At 44.1% G+C, this 25,238-nt stretch overlaps 1 protein-coding gene across 5 annotated transcripts in view; it reads right to left on the bottom strand.

The window, feature by feature from the left end:
• Positions 1 to 25,238, bottom strand: part of Skap1 (src kinase associated phosphoprotein 1) — a 307,146-nt gene that overhangs the window by 202,269 nt on the left and 79,639 nt on the right. For all 5 annotated transcript variants that reach the window (XM_017597053.3, NM_173311.2, XM_039085325.2 and 2 more), the window contains one exon: positions 19,759 to 19,860. In XM_017597053.3, the coding sequence (XP_017452542.1) occupies positions 19,759 to 19,860 (102 nt within the window). The remainder of the gene's footprint in view (positions 1 to 19,758; positions 19,861 to 25,238) is intronic.

The raw sequence follows: 25,238 nt of genomic DNA, 5'->3' as shown, positions 1-25,238 counted from the left end.
ATTCGCTGTGAACGTCCCCAGTGACATCGGAACCAAAAGCCAGTCGCCATGCTGAGCACATAATCAAGATGGCAGACCCTGTGACCATCTGCCTCTGGTCTAGGTTCCAGGCCTTTCTGCATGGAGGATGTGTACGCAGATGGGACTCGGGCTTGGCGACCTCACCCGTGAAACGAAGATGCCAGTCCTCTCGTGAGATGGTGGTGTGGGTTAAATGGGGTGATGCCTTCGAACAAGACTTTTAAACTGTGGAGTGCTATAAAGTGTATGAATTAGTGACAGCGGTCCTCATTAGCAGAGGTTTAAATACTTCTGTAATGAAAAAATATTTTAATGTGTTGGAGAATCTATCTCTGGAGAAAGATTAGACATGGCACTGCCTAGAAGCAAGGAGATGAACTGTGAGACTCACAGAGCACTGCCAGGGGAATAGTCGACACGCCTATTCTGGGAAAGATACAACCCTAAACCTCTCACTCTGTGAGCTCTTGAATAGGATGAGAGAGGCCCCGTAAGCGTCTACGCGCCACACACATCACGGTGCCGTTTAGGCAACTTATGCCAAAGCTACCTGTCAAAATGTCGAGTCGTGATTTACAGAGGGTGAATCAGAAAGATGCTGATTTTTATTTACCTTTGAATCTGTGCAAATCCATTAATTATGGACTCTAATGCTATTCCTCAAAGCCCTTTGCCAGGTCACATCCCTTCTGCCCCACATCCTGTTTGCTCTTGGTTCCTCCCATAAATTTACTTGAGGGCCTTCCTGCCTGCTTACCTAGCCAGCACCCCTGACCTCCTCAATCAAAGCCGATGGCTCAGACTTTCTTCCCTCACACCCTTGTCCACCGAGCTTTCATGTTGTCCCATTCTCAGGCAGCTCCTGAAATAGAGAGACGGTCAATAGTCCTCTTGTACTTGCTACTCAAATAACAGTCATTTCCCTAAGGTTACGCTCTCCAGAGTGAGGCCGCTATCTACTTGGAGCTTTTAAAAAATATATTTAAAGTTTAAGATCAATTGGATGGCTTTGTTGTTCATCTGCCTCGCCAGCCATAAGCACGACAGCTTTACCCCGGGATGGCTGCTCTCCAAAGTCACCGCAAATAGTGTGGGACCCTTCCATCTCCTCAGAAGGTTCTACCACACAGCACGGATCTAGAGCGCCCTTCCCCTCTCTCTGCAATGTGGAGAGACAACATACTATGGTGAAAGAAGAACGAGCTTTGAGATGAGAGGCCATTTTGAATACAGGACTTAAAAAGTGGAGAAAAGGAACTGTCTCAGTGGGTCTGGGGCTGTAGCTCGGTCGGGCAAGTGCTTGCCTAGTGTGCGGGAGGCTGTGGATTTGATTCTCAGCACTGCATCAGTTAGCAGTGGTGGTGTGAGCCCGCAATTCGGACGTCTGGAGCTGGATGTAGGAGGACCAGAAGTTCAAGTTCACCCTTGACTACACAGGAAGTGTGACACGAACCCTGGGCTATATCAGACCAGAAGGAGACAGGGGCTGGGGTAGGGATGGGCGGGGAGCCTCAGCACCCAATACATTTTCTGCAGTGGGCAAATGCTTCATTAACGGCCACCCTACTAACAGGCTACTGCTTTCTCAAGGTGCACCGGGATATCTGTGTTCCTTTTAGCAGAATGCAGTGTCTGGAGGGGAAACCAAGAACTGTAATTCCCTTTCTGTAAGGCAGCGTGGTGCACTGGAATAATATAGACTTCAGAACTAAAGAGGCAGGTCGAATATTCTGCCTCTCCTGCATTCTTAGCTGAAGGCCTTGGACAAGTCACGCTCTCATTTCCCCATTAGTACTATGGCTTCACACGCCTACATTGCACATAGTGGTGCTTACACGTCATGTCTGTAAAGTCACCGTGTGCTGCACACGTGGGCATCCAATAAATACATTACAGACAGTGGGCACTCCTAATTCACCTTCCAGAGCACCACGCATGCTAAGTGGCTGCTCTGACTGATAGTGAAGGGTTGGGTTAATAAATCTTTTGTAGTGGGTTTCAATGCATTTGTTTAAACATTTCTTCCTAAGTAGGGCTGTAGAGTGTCTCTGGGATGCACCAAACTAAAGTTTTTCTCTGCGGTATTATTGGTTCCATTTATAATAGTTCTCTTAAATTTATATGATGCGGAGGGAAAAATGGAGTGCTCACAATTCATCAGGCAGGCTTTAATTTACCATTCCTCGGTAGTTTTTACTACTATGAAGGCATTTATGGAGTCATATACCAGAATGCATCTGCAGAGATTGGCATAAAAAACTGTCACCATCACTGTCCCCAACAAAGACCCAGCTTAAAATTTTGCCAGGACAGCAAGTTGGAAATTTCTACCGTCAGAGCATAATTCAAAAATCACAACTTGAGAGAGAGAGGGAGAGGAGAGGAGAGAGGGGGGGCACACATTGGTGTATGCATACACATCTGTACACACACACACACACACACACACACACACACACACTCCATGAGCATGTAAAACCCACCACCAGTAATTAAATATGTGTATGGAGTGTTAGAAGGCTGGGAAAGGAGAGGTGAAACACCCTGTAGCTTGGACCCTTTTCTACGTCCATGTCTACATTCATACAAGTAAGAGGGGAGCTCCCCTTGCGACTAGTTGTAGGCACACCCCAGCTGGGCACACTTCACGCAATTGCACTACTGGATTGAGCTGTCTCAATTCGTCTACTGCTAGGACTGGGTAGGTCTTTCTGAGAGATCTTTGGGGGAAGGGGTAGAGAGGTGAGTCACCCAATTTAGTAGCCAGTAATTCCCCAGGAAAACAAACCAAAACATCCAGAGAGAGAGAGAGAGAGAGAGAGAGAGAGAGAGAGAGAGAGAGAACGAATAAAGGCAATGGTGAGTTCAATACTCAGGATGATCCTGTAGCAAGGACTCCGTTATCACTGAGCACAATTCTCTTCTCTCTCGGAGACAATCAACTTTCAGCCCAGAAGTGTACCCTTAAAACCTCATAACTCAACTTAACATAGTGTTAAAGTTTGGGGGGATATTTGTCAGAGCTGAGGCTGACGTGATCTGTCTGGGGGAGCCTAGAACAAAGAGTGGTGGGTGAGGAACATGTCACCTCTGCACACATTCATTTCCTTGATGAACAAGGAGCTATTAACTGAGGAGAAGGCGTTATCTGGGTGAGGAATGATGCCGGCTGCTTCTGCTGCTTCTCCTGAAATCCTCAAGAAGAACGCAGGACCCAGGGAGTTAAAGGAAGCAGGTTTTGTTGCTGGGAGACGGTGGATTTCTTTTTTTAAAAATGGCATTTAACTTGGTAGAGTATATAGACACAGAACTTTCTCAAGCGGGACTGGAAATCAGTTTGAGACGTGAGTCTGTTTTGAACCGATGCCCTCTGACCTCATTAAGTCAAAAAGTTTAACATAAACTTTATATTATAATTTTAATTATATATAATTATATATAAGACTTGAAAATTTCTAGGAATATTAAACATGGCGTTTGTGCAAATGGTTGAGAAGAATGGGCATTCATGGGCTGCTTCTTAATAAAATGTTCCTGGTGGACATAACTAGTACACTGAGCATGTGGCTTGACAGAGCGGTTATCACTCTCTGCAGACTCTCCTCGTCAGTGACCAACTTCTTGTTTCGGGGACTGGGTTTGAACCCAGGACCTGGAGCACGTTGAACATGTGCTACTGAGCAAACCCCAGTCCCCCAATCATAGACTCTAATCGAGGACTTCTAGATCAAACAGTATTCCTAACTTCATCTTTTCAAATCCAATTATGATCAGCACATCACTTACATGATGTCCTAAACGAGTCACCTTTGTAACTGACCCTCAGGTAGAAATGTAATTGTGTAAATGAAGTGTAAACATAATTAAATACCATATCCTGTTTTTAGCTTTACCACTGTTTTAAAGTACATGTCAAACATGGCTTCTCACTTAAAACACATCTCTTTAATTTTAACATTTTTTATATTACTACAGCTTTAACTCACTGATAACATTTATAAAAGGCTAATAACAGTGTGTGTGTGTGTGTGTGTGCGTGCGCGCATTCATGTGCGCATGCGTGTGTGCACATAGGTTTATTTCAGAGGTAAGATTTTATTCTTACTTCTGCTGACCAGGTTGGCTTTTATTATACTTCTTTACATGCTCCCTGGACTTGTTCAACTTTGATTGTTCAAGTTGGCATCTCAGAAGTCTAGGAACTCTTGCCTAACAAACTTATTAAAATAGATCCCAGCAGCTCAGATGCAGACAATAACACGAAATACCTGCCTTTATCATTGAAAAAAATGACCAGTATATTTCATTTTAAAAGGATAGTAAAAGTTTCTTAATCAAAAATTTCTCAGGGATTTTTTACCGCATGGATTTACGGCAGACTGGCTGCATCTTCCTGGCCAGTAAAACTGCCAGCCTACCTCGGTCAATAGCTCACATCAAGACACCACATTTTAAAAATCTTACTGATCGGGTAAATAGCACAGGATGCATCCTTTTCTAACTCTACAGATATAGCCTTCGTGGAGACGTTTATGAGAACTGAAAGGACTGAGGGGAAAATAAAACCCAGGCAGCATTTTAGGTTAAAAAAAATTCTTTATTGGAATTTCAATAATTCATTTAGCAGAGTGTGCAAAATTTTCACAGGATCTTTTCTTAATTTTATGATTTTGCCATATATTGAAAACCATGCCTGGCATACTCTTAGATCACTGAGACTGAAAAACATGAGATGTTAAGAATTATTATGAGGCATAGCTTGGGCGAAAGGCTGGAGAACATTCTAAGTCAGACAGAAGTCAATTTCTTGCCTAGTCTATACGAGAAAAGTAAGGTTAAAATTGTGGAACTTTTTCTCTGGGTTGTTGCCTGGGCTAGCCTCGGGGGTCACGGCGGTGTGCAGGATCTCCCACTGGAGCCATCACCACTGAACTACAGAACAGGTCACTATTCCACACCCAGATACCAGGAATGGCTAAATCACCATTGGTACAGATCTGGCTGTGTTTCTGATTTAATTTCTTAAAAGCAAAGGCGAAGTGTAAGAATTTAAGGAAGGAAGTCAGAGTACAGGAAGCAGAAAAAAATGGCCGAGGACAGACAGTGTGAGATATAAATTGAAGCCCCCTGAGTGTTCCTAGGTGATGCATCCTCACAAGTTGGTACCCATTTAGATTGACCAGACCTGTCTAGTGGGGGCAGCCGAGTTCTAACTGAACTGGAGTTAACGTCCATGTCCCCCCATCTGCTGTAAATTCTTTTGAATCTGAGAGGCAAAGTCATTAGTCTTGCATATACTTTTCTCTTCCAAAAACGAGACAGGTTAGACCAAGCTAGCTCTTCACAACGGAAACGTTTAGAAGATGCTTCAGAAGATGCTACGTAGCTAGATGCATGTCTCTTACTGCTTAATAAAATACATGTGAACGAATCAATATGTTTGCAGTTCAGAAATTACACTGCAACTTGAATTTTTATTCAAGAAGCAAATGCAAACGCTCTAGGAAGAGATTCCCCCACCCCCTGTGCAGGGTCCTTAATGTACCTCATCCTCAAACAAGTAAGAGAATTTAAATGGATCCAAATTAAAGGGGAAAGCACTTAAGACAGAATACCATCAAATCTAAATAAATCTATTATTTTGGAAGAGGCATGAATGAGTCTACACAAGAAGCTTCTGGAGTTTTCCCACTGTTCCTTGAAACACTCAGAAAGATCTCTGGGTTTATAGGTGGAGGACATCTGCCCGAACAGAGAGACTGAGAAGATGGGCGAGACAGACCGGCTGCCTAGCTTTGTTTCAGTGCTATGTTAGAGCACACAACTATTATTTAGAGTAAGATGCATAGCAAGAGCTCGGATAGTCCCCTAGGACAATCTCTGTCAGTTTTGGCCACCACACCTCGGTCTACCCGGACACCTCCTCATAGCTGTGTGAAGCAACCGTTTGCCAACAGTTTCTGTGATACACTGTTACTCCTTACGATTCTCCAAGAAATGGATCATCGCTGCTCTGCTCTTCCTGATTTTAATGCTAAATGAAACAAGGTAAACCCTTAAAGTGCTTAATAAATTCTGCTTAAGAAAATAAGTACTCTAGAAAGACTTTTCTGGTAGAAAGGACAGGCTCTACTTCAGAAAGCATTGCGGAAATACGAATATGTGACTTAAAACCAGAAGCCGGAAAATACGTAAGAGCAGTGACCATTCTGGGTGACCAAATGGATCAATATAAACACAGAGCAAATGCCACAGGTGTAAAGAGAGGCTGCCGTTTGCCTCTCTGCTCAGGTAGGATTGTTCAAGGTTTATACAAAACTGTATAAAGCTACAATTCAAATGTCTCGAGGGAAATGCTGCCTTTACAAGAAAAACAACCAGGCCCCAGGAGGAACCAGGACACTTGACATTGATCACAGAGCCAGGGTAAAGAAGGCCAACTGACCGACTATTGATAAACCTCAAAATGTAATATCAAATTCGTGTTTTTCCAAGTACGAAAACGAGATTATTACTATGAACAGTCACAAATGTTTGGCTATTAGTGACTCTTTGATAGGCTTGTTTGGTTTTATTTTCCTGTGCTCAAAGGAAATACCAGTCCAAAACCCAAACCAAAACTGCACAAAAATCCAAGTAATCAAAGTTAGATTTGTGTCCATGTATCTCAAAGGAGAAGCTTATTAGTTAATAAAGGAGAATTGATTTCTATTGCTTTGAAAAATAATTATCGTCTCTTGGTGGGGGATGAAAAAGAAAAATTAGTCAAAATGTTCCCCCTCATATAGCCCGTGACCAACCCCCTCCACCCTGCTACACCTAAGCCATCCTTCTCTGTCCGCTCCCTTGTGGACCAGTCAATATTCTCTCCTGGAGAGCAGGCCAGTACTTGATATGACCAAGTGTGTCCTCCAGAACTGTCCCATGGGATCCCACGTGACAGGGGTCCATCACAAAGCCGACTGAGCACAGAGGGAACTTGACTTCGCCACTTCTCAAGTTTCTACAAGTCCCCAGAAAGGGCTTTATCAAGTGCCACAGAGCGAAGGAACCCAAAGACAGCATTCACTTTTAATCTAGAAAGTTGTCACTGGTGCTTTCTCTAGAGGTCGAGCAATCCAAGACACGTGTGACTTGCGGTGGTGTCTTCTGAAACAAATAGAATTTTATGTTGCTCATAGAAATATATACCTGCCCTTGAGCTGTATGCGGTTTACTAAGGATTTATAAACGTTTGAAATGTGTGGGTTGAGAAAAGCATATGACAATCATAACTTCGAAATGATAAACTTTATATGAGAGAGAAATGTAGATAGAATTAAATGGTATACATTAGGAATGCTAGCCACTTCCCTTTAAAATTGGCATGGGAAAAAATACCTGTAAGTTGGACTTAAAAAGTCATATCCGGGGCTGGGGATTTAGCTCAGTGGTAGAGCGCTTACCTAGGAAGCGCAAGGCCCTGGGTTCGGTCCCCAGCTCCGAAAAAAAGAACCAAAAAAAAAAAAAAAAAAGTCATATCCAAGCCTTCCATCATGTATCACTGAAGAATATAAATTTCTTATAATTATAGTTGGTTCTGTATGTCTCCCCATAACTTATGTAATAGAAAACACGGAAATGACGGCTCTAAGGAAGTACTTACCTTTTGAGGTTCAAAGCATTCACGAGAAAATAATTTCTCCAGAAAGAAATATTTTAAATATTAATATGCATGCACGCACGTGAAATCTTTAATTATCTAATTCATTCCTCATGTTCAGTGTTGAAAACTTAAAAAAAAATCATAGTCACCCGCCCTGTACTAAAATCCCGCAAAACAAAAATCCAAGAATGCGCAGAGCGCTATTGTGTTTTCGCCACAAGAGGGCGCTAGAGAATTCCGATCCTTTCCAAGGTCTATAAAATCCTTTAACTGCTACTTTATAGACATTCAATTACAACAGGCCATAATACATTAAGGCATTAAAGTATACATATATCCCAGCATATGCCACAGCACACGCTGCACGAGTGTCTCTCCAGATGATCGCCAGCGCCAACATCAAAACGACGCTCGGGCTTCTAGGGCTTAATGTAAGATTTTATTCTTCAGCCCTCCCCTCTCCGAAAGGCAGCTCTCTTGGTGAGCTGATCCCCTCGGAATGGAAAATATCAAGGCATGTGATAAATACAGAGTGACTGGAGGGTATGACAGGGCAGAGGAAGGTAAGGACTACTAGAACTGAAATTTATGCAGTTTGGAAAAGGGAAGACTCTGGGGATAAATGTTCGCTGTCTTTAATACCTTCTAAAGGTAACACTATAAATGAATTAGGGGAATTATTCAGTCTCAGAAGATGGTATGGAAAAGAGCAATGGCCTGAAACCAAGGAAGGGAAAGTTTAGGTAAGACATGAAGGATAAATTACTAATAATAGTTGGGCGGGAAGGATGTCCTGGAAAGGAAGGGCCCAAACTGTAATCGCTATATTTGATTGTTAATTAAGTGAGATATTAGCAAGAATGATGTGAATTCATTAGATGGGCTATATTAGATGACCCAGACACTTCCCACCCTGAGCTCTGACAGTCTCTAGGTCTCACTCTGCTGCTGGGTGTTTGAGAATGTCTTTCTGGGATGACAGTGATTGTCTGCAGGGAGGCGAGCTCCGGACAACAGTTAACCCTGTGCTGGTAGAATAAAATCCAAGGCTTCGTTGTGAAATGACATAAGGATAAAATTGTGCCTACATTCCAGGCCATTCTATGAAAATACGCTGTGCCCTGTAAGTTATGGGCTAACAGTTTATTTTTTTTTAAAAAAACCTCCTGCAAATTGTATAAAGGCTTCTATAAGTGAAAATGTCTCCTGAATAAACAATTTCCCCCCGAAAACCCCAATATTTTACAAGCCAGAGGTCCTATTCTGCCTAATCTTTCTTTCTTGCTAGTGTGTCTGGGCTCGAGACCCTTAGGGTACAACAGTAAAAGGGGGGGGGGAGGATATCGAATCTGAAAGGCAGGCGAGGGCAGATAGGGAATAGAGTTCGGGAATCCAACCATCTTTGTCCAGTCCACCATAATATCCTGGTCTAAGCAGAGCTTCAGTACTAGTCAACCTGTCTGTCTGTCTGTCTGTCTGTCTGTCTGTCTGTCTGTCTGTGTCTCTCCATCTCTGTCTGCCTCTCCATCTCTGTGTGTGTATCTGCCTGTCTGTGTCTCTCTTCTGTGTCTGTCTCTCTCTTTCTCATTCTCCCCCACTGTGCTAGAGATCAAACTCAGGGCCTTGCACATTCTAGGCAAAAGCTCTGTCCCTGAGCTATATGCCCAACCTGAAGAATTTCTGTTTTTACTAATTGAACTTTAGGTCAAAAGAATTTATGGCTAACAGAGAAGTAAAGACTGCCAAAGTATGAAGAGACGTGTGTGTGTGTGTGTGTGTGTGTGTGTGTGTGTGTGTGTGTGTGTGTATGTATGTATGGCCTGAGGGAGTCATCTGTGCTTAAACTAAATTTTTCTAAATGTATGTGAATATTAGACTTGGAAGTAAAGACGGCCAATGTGGAGCTTGAGGAAGGACGGTCTAGTCGTTAAGAAGGGAACCGAGGGCTTTCGAATTTTAAACATGGTTGCCATGGGCGCAATAACCAACCCTGGGGTGGCGAGACCGTCTCTGCAAAGCAAACGCCACGTTGAGCCACATTGCGTTCATAGACTCTGAACAAGACAATTAGGCGGTGAATGGGATTTGCAGTCAGCGGCCTGTAGAGACGTAAGCTCTCCCTGCTTCTGACTGGTGTCGACACCCGCATGCACAGCACCATGCAGCAGCAGCCGAAACCCTCTGAGTCCGCCACCACCCAAGTGACCACACTGGTGTCCTTAACAGTTACTGTACGAGGAAGTGATCTCTATTAAACTTGTTACTTGTTGATGAGTTTAGAATTTGGAGAGAAACAAAAATTACTCCAGGCATCGCGTAAACAGTCTCTTCTGCCAAGTCACTCTTGGAAAATCGGCCCCTCGCACTTAAGAAAGTCGTGACTGTTCTCCCATTAATTGGAGGAGAAGCCCAATAAATGTTTGACCTTTCTGGAAAAGACTTCCAAAACCACTTTGGCCAGAAGTCAAATATTCCTTTCAATGTCTCCCAAAACACTTCGGGGCCAAACAACTGGTGCTCCCTGCGGAGCCTGACCTGCATCGGCAACACTTGACCGTGAGGCATACGCTGCGCTGCGTGGTAGGGAAATTTAAAGTTCCCTCTTCTTGGAGGCGACTCCAAGAAGGACTCGAATCTTACTTCCCTTTTAGATCCCGTGTGCTAAGCCCGTGTCTGAATAAGGGTGCTTGGTGATAGAGGTATTCGATAACAAACCCTTCATCGGTAGTATATTAAAATCTACGAAGCGAACCGAGGGCCTCAAAAGATAACTCACGGTCCAATGCTAAATCAATTCAGGAACTCGTACTTTACCTACAGATGTGACAGCATAGGTTGGGACATTTGGGGATGCTTGTAAAATAGACCAGCCCGAGTCATTTTGAGAAAAGGTTGTGAACATTTACCTGGAAGATGTGTATGTCTGAAGAATTTCACTGAAACTTCAGAAAAATAACTTAAGAGCCAGGACTAGGCTTGTAAGAGTTTTCAAGTATCACCCTGCAAAGCATGCTGGGATTGTGCACAGTGGGGGAAGTTCCACAGGAGAGGGGGAATCTACATGGGTGAACACCAACAGGCTCTTCTCACAGGCGTCACTGCAGTGTAACACCGACCCTGTCACTTGCAATGGGACCAAGGACCTTCACTCCCGAGGTCTCCTCTTTGGTGGAACAACACTTCGCCAGGTGATTGCCGAGCATCTTCGGAATCTAAACTGCCATCATTTCATGTAGAAACTTGGGTTACGTTAGCAAAGCTTCCGATTTGTTACGTGTTCCAGTTAAAGCAGCACCGTGGAGGACAGCCCAGAATCGACATGCATGAGAGTGTTTAAAGGGTACTGAAGAAGGTTAGAGTTTAAACATGCGCCCGTCGCCAGATATGCCAGGGGAAAGAATGAAAAATGGGTTGTTCATAGACAGATAATTGTTATTGTTTTTTAATTCTTCACGAAACATGTATAATCCGTGGTAATCATTTGTTCACGTTATATAAATTACTGTCAGATTTGAAGCCCCGTTTGTCATCTTCATCTGTGATTTATACCAGACTACACAAACGACGTGATGTCTTAGATCCAATAAGACATTTGTCTTCATGAGGAAGGCCACTACGATCCTGAATGACAGCTCACTTACCCTTATCACAGTTAACTCAACACTGGGTCCTTAATGTCTCTCAGTGATCTGAAATCAGGACTCACCTGAAGCCACTAAGAGACGTGTTCAGAAATCCACCATGGCCATCAGAGGGCGGGGGACTTTACTAGAGAGTGCGTTCTTGGGTCCCCAGATCACAGTCATGTAAATGACTTTTATGTGCCCCCCAGCAAGAGCCTCAAAAGAAAGACATCTTCTAGCTAACAATCAAGATGAGCGCAGTTGTCTGGAGAATAAGACGAAAGTGTGACAAATGTTTGAGCGTAGGTATGCACGCGTGTGGATTTATTTACAGACAAGTAGGGGAGAGCCTATGTTGAGCCCTCTCCCTATCTTCATATTATAGAACAACAACAAAAAAAACACCTAAAAACTCTAAATATGTTCACACAGTTGACTAATTCACACACACACACACACACACACACACACACACACACACACACACACACACAAGAGAAAGGAAACAGTTCGCTCTCTCCGCCTATTATTCCTTTCTGTCTACCAAGGAGCTGTGCGTGCTGAGGGATTGAGTATTATTGGCACTGGGGAAGCAGTGACAGACTCTGTGATTGGCTTCTAACATTTCAAGTAAAGTATCTCTACACACATGCTCCTCCCAAGTTATGGAGAGACTTAAGCTAAAATTTATCCTGATCAATGAGGTCATTTGACTCTAATCCCTGCATCATTAATCCGCATACTTCAGTAAACCTTATAGAGTGCTTGATGTTTACTCAGTGAGCCCGTATCGTTTCCACACGAAAACCGGTCCTTAAATACTCACAACTGTGGAGATGTGAGAGCGGCTCGTGGGGAGAACATTCTTCACACACCCTGAGTACAGAGCCTCGGGGGGCAGGTGCTGCTCTCGCAGACCGAGATGGCAGATTTGGCTTAGCAAGTGGGAGTTAGTACACGGAGACGGGAGGGTAGACGTTCAGAAGGTTAGATTTCAGAGCTCGTTAGGAGGAAATTGGCTCCAACGATTAGAGTTCTTTATAGAACTGTAACTTTGAGGATGTAAAACAAAACAGACAATGGAATGGCCTACAGCTGGGATGAGAGATCTTAGCACAACCTGCTTAGCAGATAAAAGAAAACTGAGGCCACAGAAGAGCCAAGAATATGGTTTGTACAGGAAAACCTGGGAAGAGTATGTTTAACCAAGACCTGAGGAGTAAACGCCGCAGCAGTTCGCAGAAAGTCGGATCAAAACAATACAGGCTGTGATCTCAAGACCAGAAGGAAAGAAAATGAGAATTCAATCAGAGACAGAGGGATTTTAAAAAAATAAACAATCCTAGAACCCACAACAGAACAGTTAAAATGAAAACCAGAACGAAAGGGTCCGGAGAGGTGGCTCGGTGGTTAAGAAATGAACCGATCTCACTGGGGACCTGTGTTCAGTTTCCAGCATCCCTGTCTGGTACCTCACAACTGCCAGGGACTCAGGCTGCAGAGGATCCAACGCCCTCTTCTGCCCTCCGTGGGCAACTGCACTCATAGCACACACCAGTCCCCCTCCCATATATACACACGCACACACACACACACACACACACACGTACATACAAATCACATATATATGTATATACACACATATATTCCATATATGTGGGATATATATAATCCTCATTATATATGGGATTAAAATAAAATATATATTTAAAATATATGACAAACGCATCACAGATGCTTCTAAATGAATGTATATGTTTAAAAGCTAATTTTATAAAGGAAATTACCAAGTACAGAATGGGAACTATGAACTGTAATATGGCGATAGGTGCTGAATTCTGTAGCGTGCTCGTAAAGCAGTAGTCACGTGTTACATTTGAGCCCTGGCTATTTCCATTCATGAGTTAACATTACATGAACGGGATAAAGCAGTTAGGAGAATAGATTGGAAAACCCAAAGGACAGGTAGCCACATGATCCCAACCCCTACGTGACCTCAAAGTGTCTGTCGTCCACAGCCAAATCCCTGGTCTTCTCTAAACCTCACTTCTTTACCTGTAAAACGAAGGTAACGGTCCTCCCTGCTTCTCCCTCTGAGCTGGCTTAAGAACTAACCGAGCTGAAGAATCCTTACCACCTCCCAAGACTCTCTTCTGCACAGCAAACCGTGGCACAAACTTGACTCTCACCTACAAACAATACATTAAAACTTCACTTTTCTTCTTTGCAGCAATACATCCACATGGTGGGTGGGCAGAGGTCACCATATGTTTTTAAAGCAAGACCTCATGTAGCCCAGGCTGTCCTCAAAGCCCCTATGTGGTTAACTTCTGATCCCCTGCCTCTCTCTCCTGGACACTGTGATTACAGATGAGTGCCATCATACCCAGCTCTAAACCTTTATTTTTGCTTCACAATACCAAAATAGTTTGAAATAATTCAGTTCTGATGTCTTCTTCCATAATTTAAAAACAAAAAGTGCTAGAAAGCTAACTCCATGGTAGAAATCTGGCGAAAAATCTGCAAGGCCTGAGGTTTGATGCCCAGCACTGTGGGATGATGATGGTGGTGGTAGTGGTGGTGGTGGTGGTGGTGGTGGTGGTGGTGGTGATGGTGATGATGATGGTGATGATGATGGTGGTGGTGGTGATGGTGATGATGATGGTGATGATGATGGTGGTGGTGGTGATGATGATGATGATACCCACAATAACCAACAAAACTGAGTTCATTGTTGTTTACATCTCTTTTTACTTCTAAGGCTGAGAACAGAACCCAGAGCCTCACCCATGTGCGGCAAGGTCTCTGAATCCCTGGGCCTGTTGTTCACAGCCATAAATCCTGCCGTGACTTGCATTCGAATCGTAGATGAAAGCAGGGGAATTTAAAACTAAGAAATGCCGAGAGCAACACTGATAAATCCAATTCCAGAACATTCTTTATACTTCCAAATGTGCTTTTCAAATAAAGCATGGGGTTGAAAGCGCCTACCATTGCTACTTGAACAACTTTGCAGTTTCTTTGTTTTTTGTTTTTTGTTTTTTCTGGAGCTGAGGACCGAACCGAACCCAGGGCCTTGAGCTTGCTAGGCAAGCCCTCTACCACTGAGCTAAATCCCCAACTCCAACTTTGCAGTTTCTTACAGATCAAGCACATAGTGATATCATCAGTAAGTCTTTGTGGTTTTCACTGGTCTGCAACAATGTGGCAGAGCTTCGGTTTCCAACCTGGATCTCACTCAGCAAAGACATTAAGAACTTTCTCTGACCTAATAAACTAAATACATCCTCAGTTCTTTACAGATAAATCTGTCCAACCTCTTCCTTTAATTAGAATACATTCATATGGCATAAAGAACTCACTATTGCAGGGTTTTACATTTCTGTTAAAACAATTTAATTTTTTCTTTCTTCCAGAAGGAGTCACTGTGCCCTGTTGATAGCCTAAGTGTTTCCCTAACCCATCCTTGAAAGAGTGTCGAAGGCATTTCTCCCTTATCCTAATGAGGACGGTTTATTGATGCATTCGAATCCACTGCATTTTAGACACTAAAATAAATGAGATCCAGGGCTCTCGGGTGATTGCTTTGTGTTCCGTTACCATACCCACTGTTGCCTTCTTCCCGTTTTGCTTAGATGCTGTATGCAATGTTTCTTCCTTTCCCAATGGAAGAAGCTATGCTTTTAGTTCAGAAATCTAAACGTCAGTCCCTGTTAGCAAGTCCTCATTCCAGTGGCAGAGCTGCGCTCTGTGAGTGTCTCGCCACAGGATGCAGCCTGCCAGGGGTTCTGGGCATTCACACAGGAAAGCAGAATTGTAATCAGGTAGCAAAGCACTCTCAACTCTATGCTTGGTTTAGTCTATAACTTTGGGGTTCTCTATCTCCTTTTCCCTTCTTCCTTCATTCCTCCCTCCCTCCTTCCTCCCTCCCTCCCTTTCCCCTTTCTCTGTCTATCTCCGTCCCTGTCTGTTTGTCTCTCTGTCTGTCTCTGTCTCTGTCTCTCTGTCTCTGTCTCTCTGTCTCTCTGTCTGTCTCTGTCTGTCTCTGTCTGTCTCTGTCTCTCTGTCTCTCTCTGTCTCTCTGTCTCTCTCTGTCTCTCTCTGTCTCTCTCTCTGTCTCTCTCTCTGTCTCTCTGTCTCTGTCTCTCTCTGTCTCTCTGTCTCTCTGTCTCTCTCTGTCTCTCTCCCTGTCTCTCTCTCTGTCTCTCTCTCTCTCTGTCTCTCTCTCTCTCTCTCTTTCTCTCTCTCTCTCTCTGTCTCTCTGTCTCTCTCTCTCTCTCTCTCCTACGCACCTGGGTAAACTCCCATGCTCTCCCAGGACTCTGTAGTCTCCACAAAGGCATGAACCAAACACGCCATGCGTCATGGTTCCTGCTTATCAGTACAGCTGTGGGCAGCCAGTCAGGCTGCGTGCCCTTTAATAATTCTAAGTTAAGAATGCTGTCCTGACTTGAGGGGTGGAAGAAAACAAAGCTAAAACATTTTGATGGCTTCTGGTACAGATAAAATTCCAGAAGCTTAAAATGAATGTCACTTCAGGGCAAGTCAAACCTATTTCCTTCCTAAAGTATGGCTGGTGCTGTCTGGCCAGTCAACGGGGGCACTGCCTTTGCGTCTGTTTGTCTATTTAGTGACCATGTGTCTCCCAGTGAGGCGGTGAGACACGAGGACTGGAGCCTGGTCTGCCGTTACATTGCTTATCCTTCCCTTGGTGCCTTGGAATGTCTAAGTAGGTCTTGTTAGATACACGGCGCAATGCGTTAGCATCTCTGTAACGTTAAACGTTAACTACGCAGAAGCTAAAAGTTTACCCCAACTTCCACCCTCTCTATAACCCCCCCACCCCCCAATTTCATAGGCACTGTATCTATCTTTGACTCTCAGAGGAGGGCGGCATCCATCTTGATTGTTACCCATCAAGAGCTCTTGTTCTGTTCTAGATTCAGTGCTTGGCAGAAATGCAAACATGGTGTCAGGCTACAGTAAAGTTTCTAACACAGAGACTCACGCATCTGTCCCTATCTCTGCCGTTAACTATGTCACTTGGGGGATGGCTTTACCTTTCATGCACAGCCATGAAGGACCAAAAACTCTTGGAAGAACCTAATATTGCTAATAGAATTAACCTCTCTTTTGGGAAACTCTTACTTAGCATTTAATTTTATTCGTGGGCATATATATATTATACAACAGTATATATATATCACATGTGTGGGGTGACTAGGAGACAGGAAAGCATCAGATCCTCTGGAGCTGGAATTACAGGCAGTGGTTAGCCACCCAACATGGGTGCTGAGGACTAAACTTGGGTCCTCAGGAAGAGCAGCAAGCACTCTTCACTGCTGAACCCTCTCAGCCTCTCTTTCGGAACACCTTGGAATGTTCCGCACATAGGCGTACTTCTTTTAGCATGATCTTGATTTCTAGTGCTCAGGATGCAAAGCATGGTCTCATACACGCGAGCTAAGCAGTGCTCTCCCATCTACTGTAATCCCAGGCCCACTGACACAAACTTTTAAAATTCGACTAGTTTTAACAAAAAAAAATAGTTGTGTTTATATAGGGCGTGTGCTTGTGCATGTGCATGTGTTCCTGTGAATGTGTGTGCGAGCACACGTACACTCAGTTGAACACTTGTTTGTATCACCGGATGCGAATTCATGCGGAAGTCAAGTGTTTTTCTCAGTTGCTTCTGCGCCTTATTCTTCGAGCCAGGGTCTCTCAGTGAACCTGGAGCCCACTGATTTAGCAAGACAGGATGGCCAGAGAGTACCCCAGGGATCTTCCTGGTTTCCCCTCTCCCCTGCCTCTGACCACTGGAATTACAGGTGTGGGCTGCACCCTGATGTAGATGCTGGGCATCTAAAGTCAGGTCCTAATGCTTGCACAGCGTAGACTTTACCAAGTGAGCTGTCCCCTCCTCCCCCGGTTGCTTATGATTTTTTAAGCATTAAGTGCACTGCTCATATAATCTGAGCCAAAATATCTGCAAGGCAGATCCATCTTTAGGGATAAGTCAGGTGGGGCAGGAGTTGCAAGAGTATCTCGGTTAGCAACTGAACTAGAACCAACACACCAGGTTCAAATCACGGCCGCGCTACCCAATGGCGGTGGGATGGGGTAAGTTACCTCTGCCAGGACTCAGGGTTTCATCTGTAAGGTGAATGTAAGGCTTACATCTACCTCTCGTGGCCGTGGTGAGGGTTAAGCAGTGTAGCAGAGGTGCTCAGGACACAAAGTAAAGGCACACAGAAAGTGTTCAGTACACGCCAGCTTTCAGCATTTTGATTCATCTAAGAGGATGTGAGCATTGTCTCTCTATGCCACGGGGTGGGGTGTGATATGAGCAGTCTCTCTTTAGGATGGGGCTGGGGTTGGGTAGGGGGATTCGAGGAGTCTTTCTAGGACACGAGTAAGTCCCAGGTTGCTATGGTTTTGTTTTACGAATGTCTGTACCAATTTTACTAAAGGATCTTACCTTTTTGTGTCTTTGTTCTATTTATTTTAGGAACTCTCTTTTGCATGTTTTTGTTTTGTTTGTTCGTGTCTTGTTATTTTGGTGTCTTAGGGATCAAAACAGGCCTTGCGTTTGTGAGGCAAGTATTCTACACTGAGCTACAGCCCAGCTTCCGGGTTCTGGTTTTCATGGTTTACATTAGCTTCTGATTCTTACCTTCAGGGTCAAGTTCTAGCTGATGCCGTTCCCAGACTCTTCCTCTTCTTCCTCCCCTTCTTCCCCTTCCTCCCCTTCTCCTCCTTCTCCCCTTCCCCCTTCTCCTCTCCTCTTCCTCCTTTACTTCCTCTTCCTCATTTTTTTTCCTCAAGCAGGGTCTTGCTATAGCCCAGGTTGGCCTGGAACTCAAGACCCTCCCAACGGGCGTGCGCCGCCACACCCAGCTCACAGCATCCCTTCTTCTAATCTGAAGCTTTACTGTGGCCTGAGAAACCGAAACACTGCAATACAAATTCCTAAGGAAAGGAAAGAAAGGGTTTCCCCCAGTGAGGGCCTCAGAGCTACTCCCAAGAATAAGAAAGCCAAGCATTAACTCGGAATTCATCGACATCTATTTCTGCCCCGAGGTCCTGCTGGCTTACTTCTTGTATTCTCAGCTGTATTTTGGAAAGCTGGAAATACCAAGCAGGTGACCTATGAATTAACGAGACACCATTGTTCTGATTCTGTCAAGCATTAGATTAATCAAAACCAAATGAAAGGTTAGTTTCTTCACGTTTTGCACTGTTAATTTTCTACAATTATTAGTCAGCTACCAAGGTAATTATTAAGCTTCCAGCCCAGTGTTTCTAGTACGACGCCCGCAAGCAGAGTGGACCCTTTCAGCTTTGAACATGTGGGTACGGCCTCACGCTACTACTGGGAGAAGCGTGAGCAAGGCAAAATACTCCTGTGCAACTCGGTCCATTACTCCGAGGTGGAAGTCATCAATTTAACGAAAGAGAAATATAAGACTCGTCCGAACCGGCTAAAAGAAAGAGCAAGTAACGAACAGGTAAAGAGAGAGAAAAAGAGGGACCGTGCCTTCTTGGAATTTAGAAGGAAAAAAAAAGGAAACAGAAGACTACGAATCCATAAAGAGAAACAAGGAACAATTTACCAACTTTATTCCCAGCCCCTGAGGATAATAAGTTTCCAATTTACTATTTGGTTCAGGAACATCTTCAGCCTTTCCTCCCACTGGAAAGGCATGAGAGAGTTTGATAAGAACACTGTGCACACAGAGATGCTCAAACCTCCTGCTCCTGTGGCCGGATGCCAGGAGAGCCCAGCAACCTCCCGCCCCTGGGAAATCTAAGCCTGCACCAGAAGCTGGCAGCCACCAGGCCGTAATCTCTATACTAATAGATCTGAAATTCAGGGATATTTTTGCATTACACGTTGCCTACTGTTACTTTTTTTTTAAAGGTTATCACAAAGAAATTCTTTAAGTCCTCCAATGTACAAGAATTCAAATAAAATTAATGCCATGGGGAGAGCTGCATTAAGTTCGTTTGCCTTTCTCTTGAATAAAATCAGTTGCAGTCCGAGGTGAGTGAGCGCAGGTGAGATAATGTAGTAAACAGGCCTAAAGGTCTCAGATACCTCACAATACGCTAATAACCCAATTTTCGTAAGCATGGAACCCAATGCCCATGCATCTCAGTGAAGCCAAAAGATCTGAAAGGCTGGAATAACTGGGCCCTGTTGTCTTAAAATGTCCTCATGCCTTATGAGCTGCTGTTTCAGACGAAGATCAATAATGAGGTCTTCCCCATGGAATCAGTGTTTCTCTAAATACGTTAACTTGTGGGAACATTGAATTACCCAAGGGGCTGAGCACCACGATGAAGCCAGTAGCTGCTTTTTGCAAACCAGTGATCGCCGACACAGAAAAAGCCATTGCTGGGAACAAAATGACAAGAGGCAGAGAGGGCCACAGGAAAGGCCGTCACAGCCAGAGAGATGACACTCACCCTCCTCCTGATAATCTGACCAAAAGGATGCATCTGATGCGAGGGCTGGGCCGTGTGTCCCACTCAGATTTTCATCAGAGCCGTCTTGGCCAAGGTCGTCTCCTGAGGGTTGAGAAGGAAAATCGGGTCATCCACTGGACATCTTGACAAGCACATTTACAGGTGTCTTCCGGCGCTTGCCAAGATGGCACCGTCCCTTACTTGATGTCCATGCCCAGTCCCACTAGAAGAGGCAGAGAAACAACTTGAAGAACCAACTTAAGTGTGTACGAAATCTTCTACACCACCACCTCCCTCTAGCACTAAGCAACTGGTAGCTTCGAGTGGGAAGACCTTTCGCCACACAAGAGTAATTTCTCTGTCACATTTAAAATGAAAGCCTTGCTGTATAAATTTGTTTTCATAAATTCCACATCTCCGTGAATTACAACCTTTACCCCTAAGGCCTCTTTCTCCTTCCATTTCATTTAGAAGGACACGGGGGGGGGGGGGAGCTAATCTTCTCTACCTAATACAATGTAGCAAGGTCAATACTCCCTCCCACCCCGAAAAATCAGAGCCGTAAACGGAGAACCCAGGCTGGATTCTGTTCCTATTTAAATCGCTACTTGTTTTGCAACCTTAATAAAGTTCGCTCTTGTAATTCTGGTTTACAGCCTGAAAGAAAGCTCTCTCAGGGACTCCGAAAGCCGGGGGAAGGTAATATTTGTTCTGCAAAAATGACTTTGATAAAAGGTAATGCATACACAATACTGAATTATGCAATTAAAACATTGCTAATCTCTTTTGGGTGTTTTTTTTTCTGGTCTTCGTTGAATTGTATTTCGTAGAAGTGGCCAATGCTATTACGATACTTTAAAAGGTTCAGGCAGAGGATGTCTGCTCGCTCAGAAACCAGAAGAAAATGAAAGCATTACAGATTGTTTTCCTTTAAAAAAAAAAAAATCCCCCAAACAGAGGTACAGGCCTGCTGGTGAGAAGACACCAACAGCTGCTTGGTTCATTTCACAAACATGAAAACGGGATTTTTCAACTGAATTTAATATTCTCTCCGATACTAATTTCCAAAGGAAATCTCCAATGCTAATCTCAGTAAACACTGTAGTGGTTTTTGGCCCAGAATTCCAACCAGGGAGCATTGAAACTAAACAACCTGCGAAGAATCTGGATTGCCCGGCTTTAAAGGTTTATTTCCTACAATTAAACTACAAGGCTAGGGAGGAGATAAAAAATGATTTTTAAAAAAACTGACTGCGGCCTTCTCTTTCCACAAACCAGACTCGTCTTCGAATGCTCAGCGGTAGGCAGATGCCCTCGACTGGCCGGAACATCTGCATGCGTAGGACTTTAAAATAAACTGCCGAGTGCATTAGAGGGGGAAGAGTTCTTTTACCTGACACAGCGGTGACTAGCTAAAGCCAGACAAAATGCTTTCCAAGTTTTGAGCAGGGAAGCATCCCCGCGCGCGGCTGCTACCCAATAAAAACCTCCAATACTGGACAGAGGGTTAAAACACTCAAATTTTACACCGTGGCAGGGCTGCCGAAATCACATTATCAACAAGGATGTAAATGAGTTTCCTGTCTGGAGACCTGTAAGTCAAGCTGCAGCCATAAAAGTTTTCATTTCGGAGGCCAATCGAAAACCTTTCTCAAAACAGTATATGCTGCAAGCAAAATTTAACATTTTTTTTTTTTTTTAGGATATGCTGACCAGCTTTTGCTCAACCATCGTTCTAGATCCAGTTCTCTGCTTGCTTTGAATCCCTGATGGAACCGCCAAGCGGAAGAGCCCACTCCTCTCACCGCCAAGCGGAAGAGCCCACTCCTCTCACCGCCAAGCGGAAGAGCCCACTCCTCTCACCGCCAAGCGGAAGAGCCCACTCCTCTCCAGTCTGACCTCTAAAGCATTGGGACGATCAAGGGGGCAGTTTTAGGTTTGGTTTTGTATTTGTAAAACTTGTTTGCTTTTTTTTTAATTTTTAAAATAAATTGTTTTCTGGTGATTTTCTTTTTGTGTATTTGGGTTGTTTTTTTTTTTTTTTTTTTTTTGTATTTTTGTTTTGTTTTGCTTTGTTTTTGAGACAGGGTTTTTCTGTGTAGCCCTGGCTATCCTGGAACTTGCTTGGGAAGACCAGGCTGGCCTCCAGTTCCCAAAGATCCTCCTACCCTTGCTTCCTGAGTGCTGGGACTAAAGGCACCATGTCCATCTTTAAAATAAGTTTGGTTTTTAAAAAAGATTTATTTATTTATCTTATGTATGTGAGTACATTGTTGTTTTCAGACACACCAGAAGAGGGCATCAGATCTCATTACAGATAGTTGTGAGCCACCATGTGGTTGCTGGGATTTGAACTCAGGACCTCTGGAAGAGCAGTCAGTGCTCTTAACTGCTGAGCCATCTCTCCAGCCCCCTGAAATAAGTTTTATAAAAGTGTTGTGGAGATACGACATAGCTTGTATACAGCCTTCATCCAGTTTTCCTCCGTGCCAGCTCCTCCCATGAGTGAAATCTACCCACCAAACCGTCAAATATGGGTACATTCGACCTTTGTACTTGGTGGAATTTTTCGTTGCTGCCTTCCTTTGGGTTCCAAGATCCAGTCCAGCACACAGATCGGATTCACAGCCGCCTTCTCTAAAACTCTCACCCTCGACACCCGCCAGGAGTTGCCACTTGGTTTACTCACTTCAAACGTACAGTCACTTTCATGTGATCACAGTGGTTTCGGAAGAGTTGCACAGGTGGCCTTTAAACAACTCCACTGTGTTCAGAGCCAGCCTGTGCCCCTGTCTACACAGGCAGCAAGGAAGGATTAAACCCAACATTTCCCACAGAGCCTGCATCAGCATGACAGACAGCTGCCTGTGAGAAAAGCATTGAGAACTATGCCTTAGATTTAAACTCGATTAGTACTCCACAATGATGTCCCAAGTGTTTTCACTCTTGTACCCAGTGGCCCACCTCCCTTGCGCTCGCACAGAACTGAGCCTATTGCGCTGCGTCAAAATAGACGCTCCAGTGTAATTAAAATGATTGCAACCGGTTGAGATGCATGGGTGAAAAGTTTTAGAGAACCGACGATTACTGTGGTCATTTTGGAGTGGCTTAAGTTAAAAAGGCACAGTTTTCCCTTAAAGCGTAGGCGCTCGGGTTCTCTGGACTTGTCGGGAGCTCTCGTAGTCCCCGTTCCAACTGGGATCCAGTGGGATCAGACATAAATGATCACAAGCTACAGTGACAGACATTTCCACTCAGCAGCTGAACAATTAGGGCTTTGAACTCCATCTGCTTAAGAGTGGCTTTCTCATAGGCAAGCCCCTCTGCCACTGGAGACACACTTCCTGCTGCGACTCCCTCGGAATCAATATATTTCTCTACAGATATATATTCTAACACACTATATCTCCATTAATCACCTCCGCCACCTTCAGCTTTTTTTTTTCTTTTGTATTTCTAAACAAGATCTAGGGGAACTCTATCCAGGGGTTCACCTGCCATTAGCTGGTAATTTGTTCCTCGATTCTAAGTGTCATAAGAATTGGGCGCTCCATCCGATCCTTGGTATATTCAGTGACAGGTTCTCCACTGGGCACCTGTGCTGAGGGGCCCATCGTGAGGGGGGTTTCTCTGTTTTTCTTTTCTGAGAGTCAGGCTCGATTTTATTCATGCTTCGAAGAGTGGTAAGTGGGGGATTTCTGAGGTTGGAGCAGAAAGATTAAAACAGCCTCGTGTCAGGTGCAAGGTTTCACCGGGGTTTCTGTGTTTGTTTTTATTCTGTGTTTTCACTACAGGCTAATGAGCCCCCCCCCTCTTAATTCAGAAACAATAGCTTGGCCACTAGACATTGGCTTTTGCTGCCTTGGATTCAACCAGCTGTTGCTGCTCCATAAACTTTATGGAGAAGTGAATTAAGCCGCTAAAAACTTTCATCTACTAATTCAATTCCAAATAGAATCGGGGGGGGGAATGAATCATGATGCTCCCCTTATAACTCTTTTGACAACCCAGTCTGGTTCTGAACTTGCAGGTGCTGTCTGGGAACACAGGCAGAGAATGGTGACAATTTTACCGAAAAGATGAAAAAGAGACAACAAACAAACAAACAAACAAACCAGGTTGAACGTTTAGAAAACGCAATGAAGTGCAAGAACAAATAACACAAAACATAGACACGTTTTCTGCTCAACATATAAAGGCAAGTTAGTTTTTCTCGTGTCAGTAGAAGTCTCTGCCGTTTGTCTCTCTTCCAATTAATTGTGAGTGTGCTGTCGTAAAGTCTGTTTGTCACCTGTAAGCGACTATGTGTCACATGGTTAAAAATGTCCTGGGTGGGGTTGGGGATTTAGCTCAGTGGTAGAGCGCTTACCTAGCAAGCTCAAGGCCCTGGGTTCAGTCCTCAGCTCCGGAAAAAAAAAAAATGTCCTGGGCTTGGCTATGACTTTTTTTTTTTGCATGTCTTTGGATAATATACAGAAATAGAAACTAGTATGAAATTGTAATTTTTAGTGGTTTTGTTGTTGTTGTTTTTTGCTGTTACTGCTACCGGCATTAAAAGAGAACGAGGACTTCCTGCTCCATTTGATATTTAAGAACCCACGAGGCATGTGGCTCCCTCTTTAAACTAATAAATCCTCACTAAAACAATATAAATAAAGTTTCCTGATCCAAATCCAGTTAGCGTTCATGCTTGGTAGCATTAATATGGCCAGCTCTTCACAGACCAATTTGACACTAATGCAGTTCCCAAAGCTGAACTCTGGTAGTGCCATCAAAATGGTAGCACATCCTTCCTTATTGTATCCATTCACCCAAGCCTCTGGATCTGACGAAACGTGAGGGATACAGATGTGACCAGGTGTGTGCCTTGTTACCCCCATGTGAATAGATTACCGCGCACACCTGTGACTCCAAAGCCAGGGGCAGAGGGGTTATCTGTCAATACTTGCCGTATAAATTACATACCATTTTGCACAAAGTCACGCATTAGAAAATGTATGGTGTTTCCCACAGAACATCTGTGAGGCTTCGCCGACTCCTAAATATCAGTTTGGACTTGCGTGGTTGGTTCTTGCGATCAATCCGCAAACAGTGAAGGTCTCCGATCCTTCTCTGTTCTCTACAGTCTGACTTCTTGCCCACCTTCTCCCTCCTCCTCTACCTATCCATAACTCGATGTATAAATATTCTTCGCCTCCCTCACCCCTCGCCTCCAAGGCCCTGGCGGTGAGTGTAATAGCATCAAATGTCGTTAGATCTGCAGAATGAATGAGAGCCGTCCAGCTGTGGAAATCTTCCATTTATTATTCTTTTTAAAAGTTGTTTCGGGGCTGGGGATTTAGCTCAGTGGTAGAGAGCTTACCTAGGAAGCGCAAGGCCCTGGGTTCGGTCCCCAGCTCCGAAAAAAAGAACCAAAAAAAAAAAAAAAAAAAAAGTTGTTTCAACTGGGTCTTCCACACACAAGGAGCCTGAGCTTAAGC

Source organism: Rattus norvegicus, chromosome 10 (assembly GCF_036323735.1).
Source record: "Rattus norvegicus strain BN/NHsdMcwi chromosome 10, GRCr8, whole genome shotgun sequence".
Classification (NCBI taxonomy): Eukaryota; Metazoa; Chordata; class Mammalia; order Rodentia; family Muridae; genus Rattus; species Rattus norvegicus.
The sequence above is the reverse complement of the archived record's forward strand: the minus strand, read 5'-3'. Positions and strand labels throughout refer to the sequence as shown.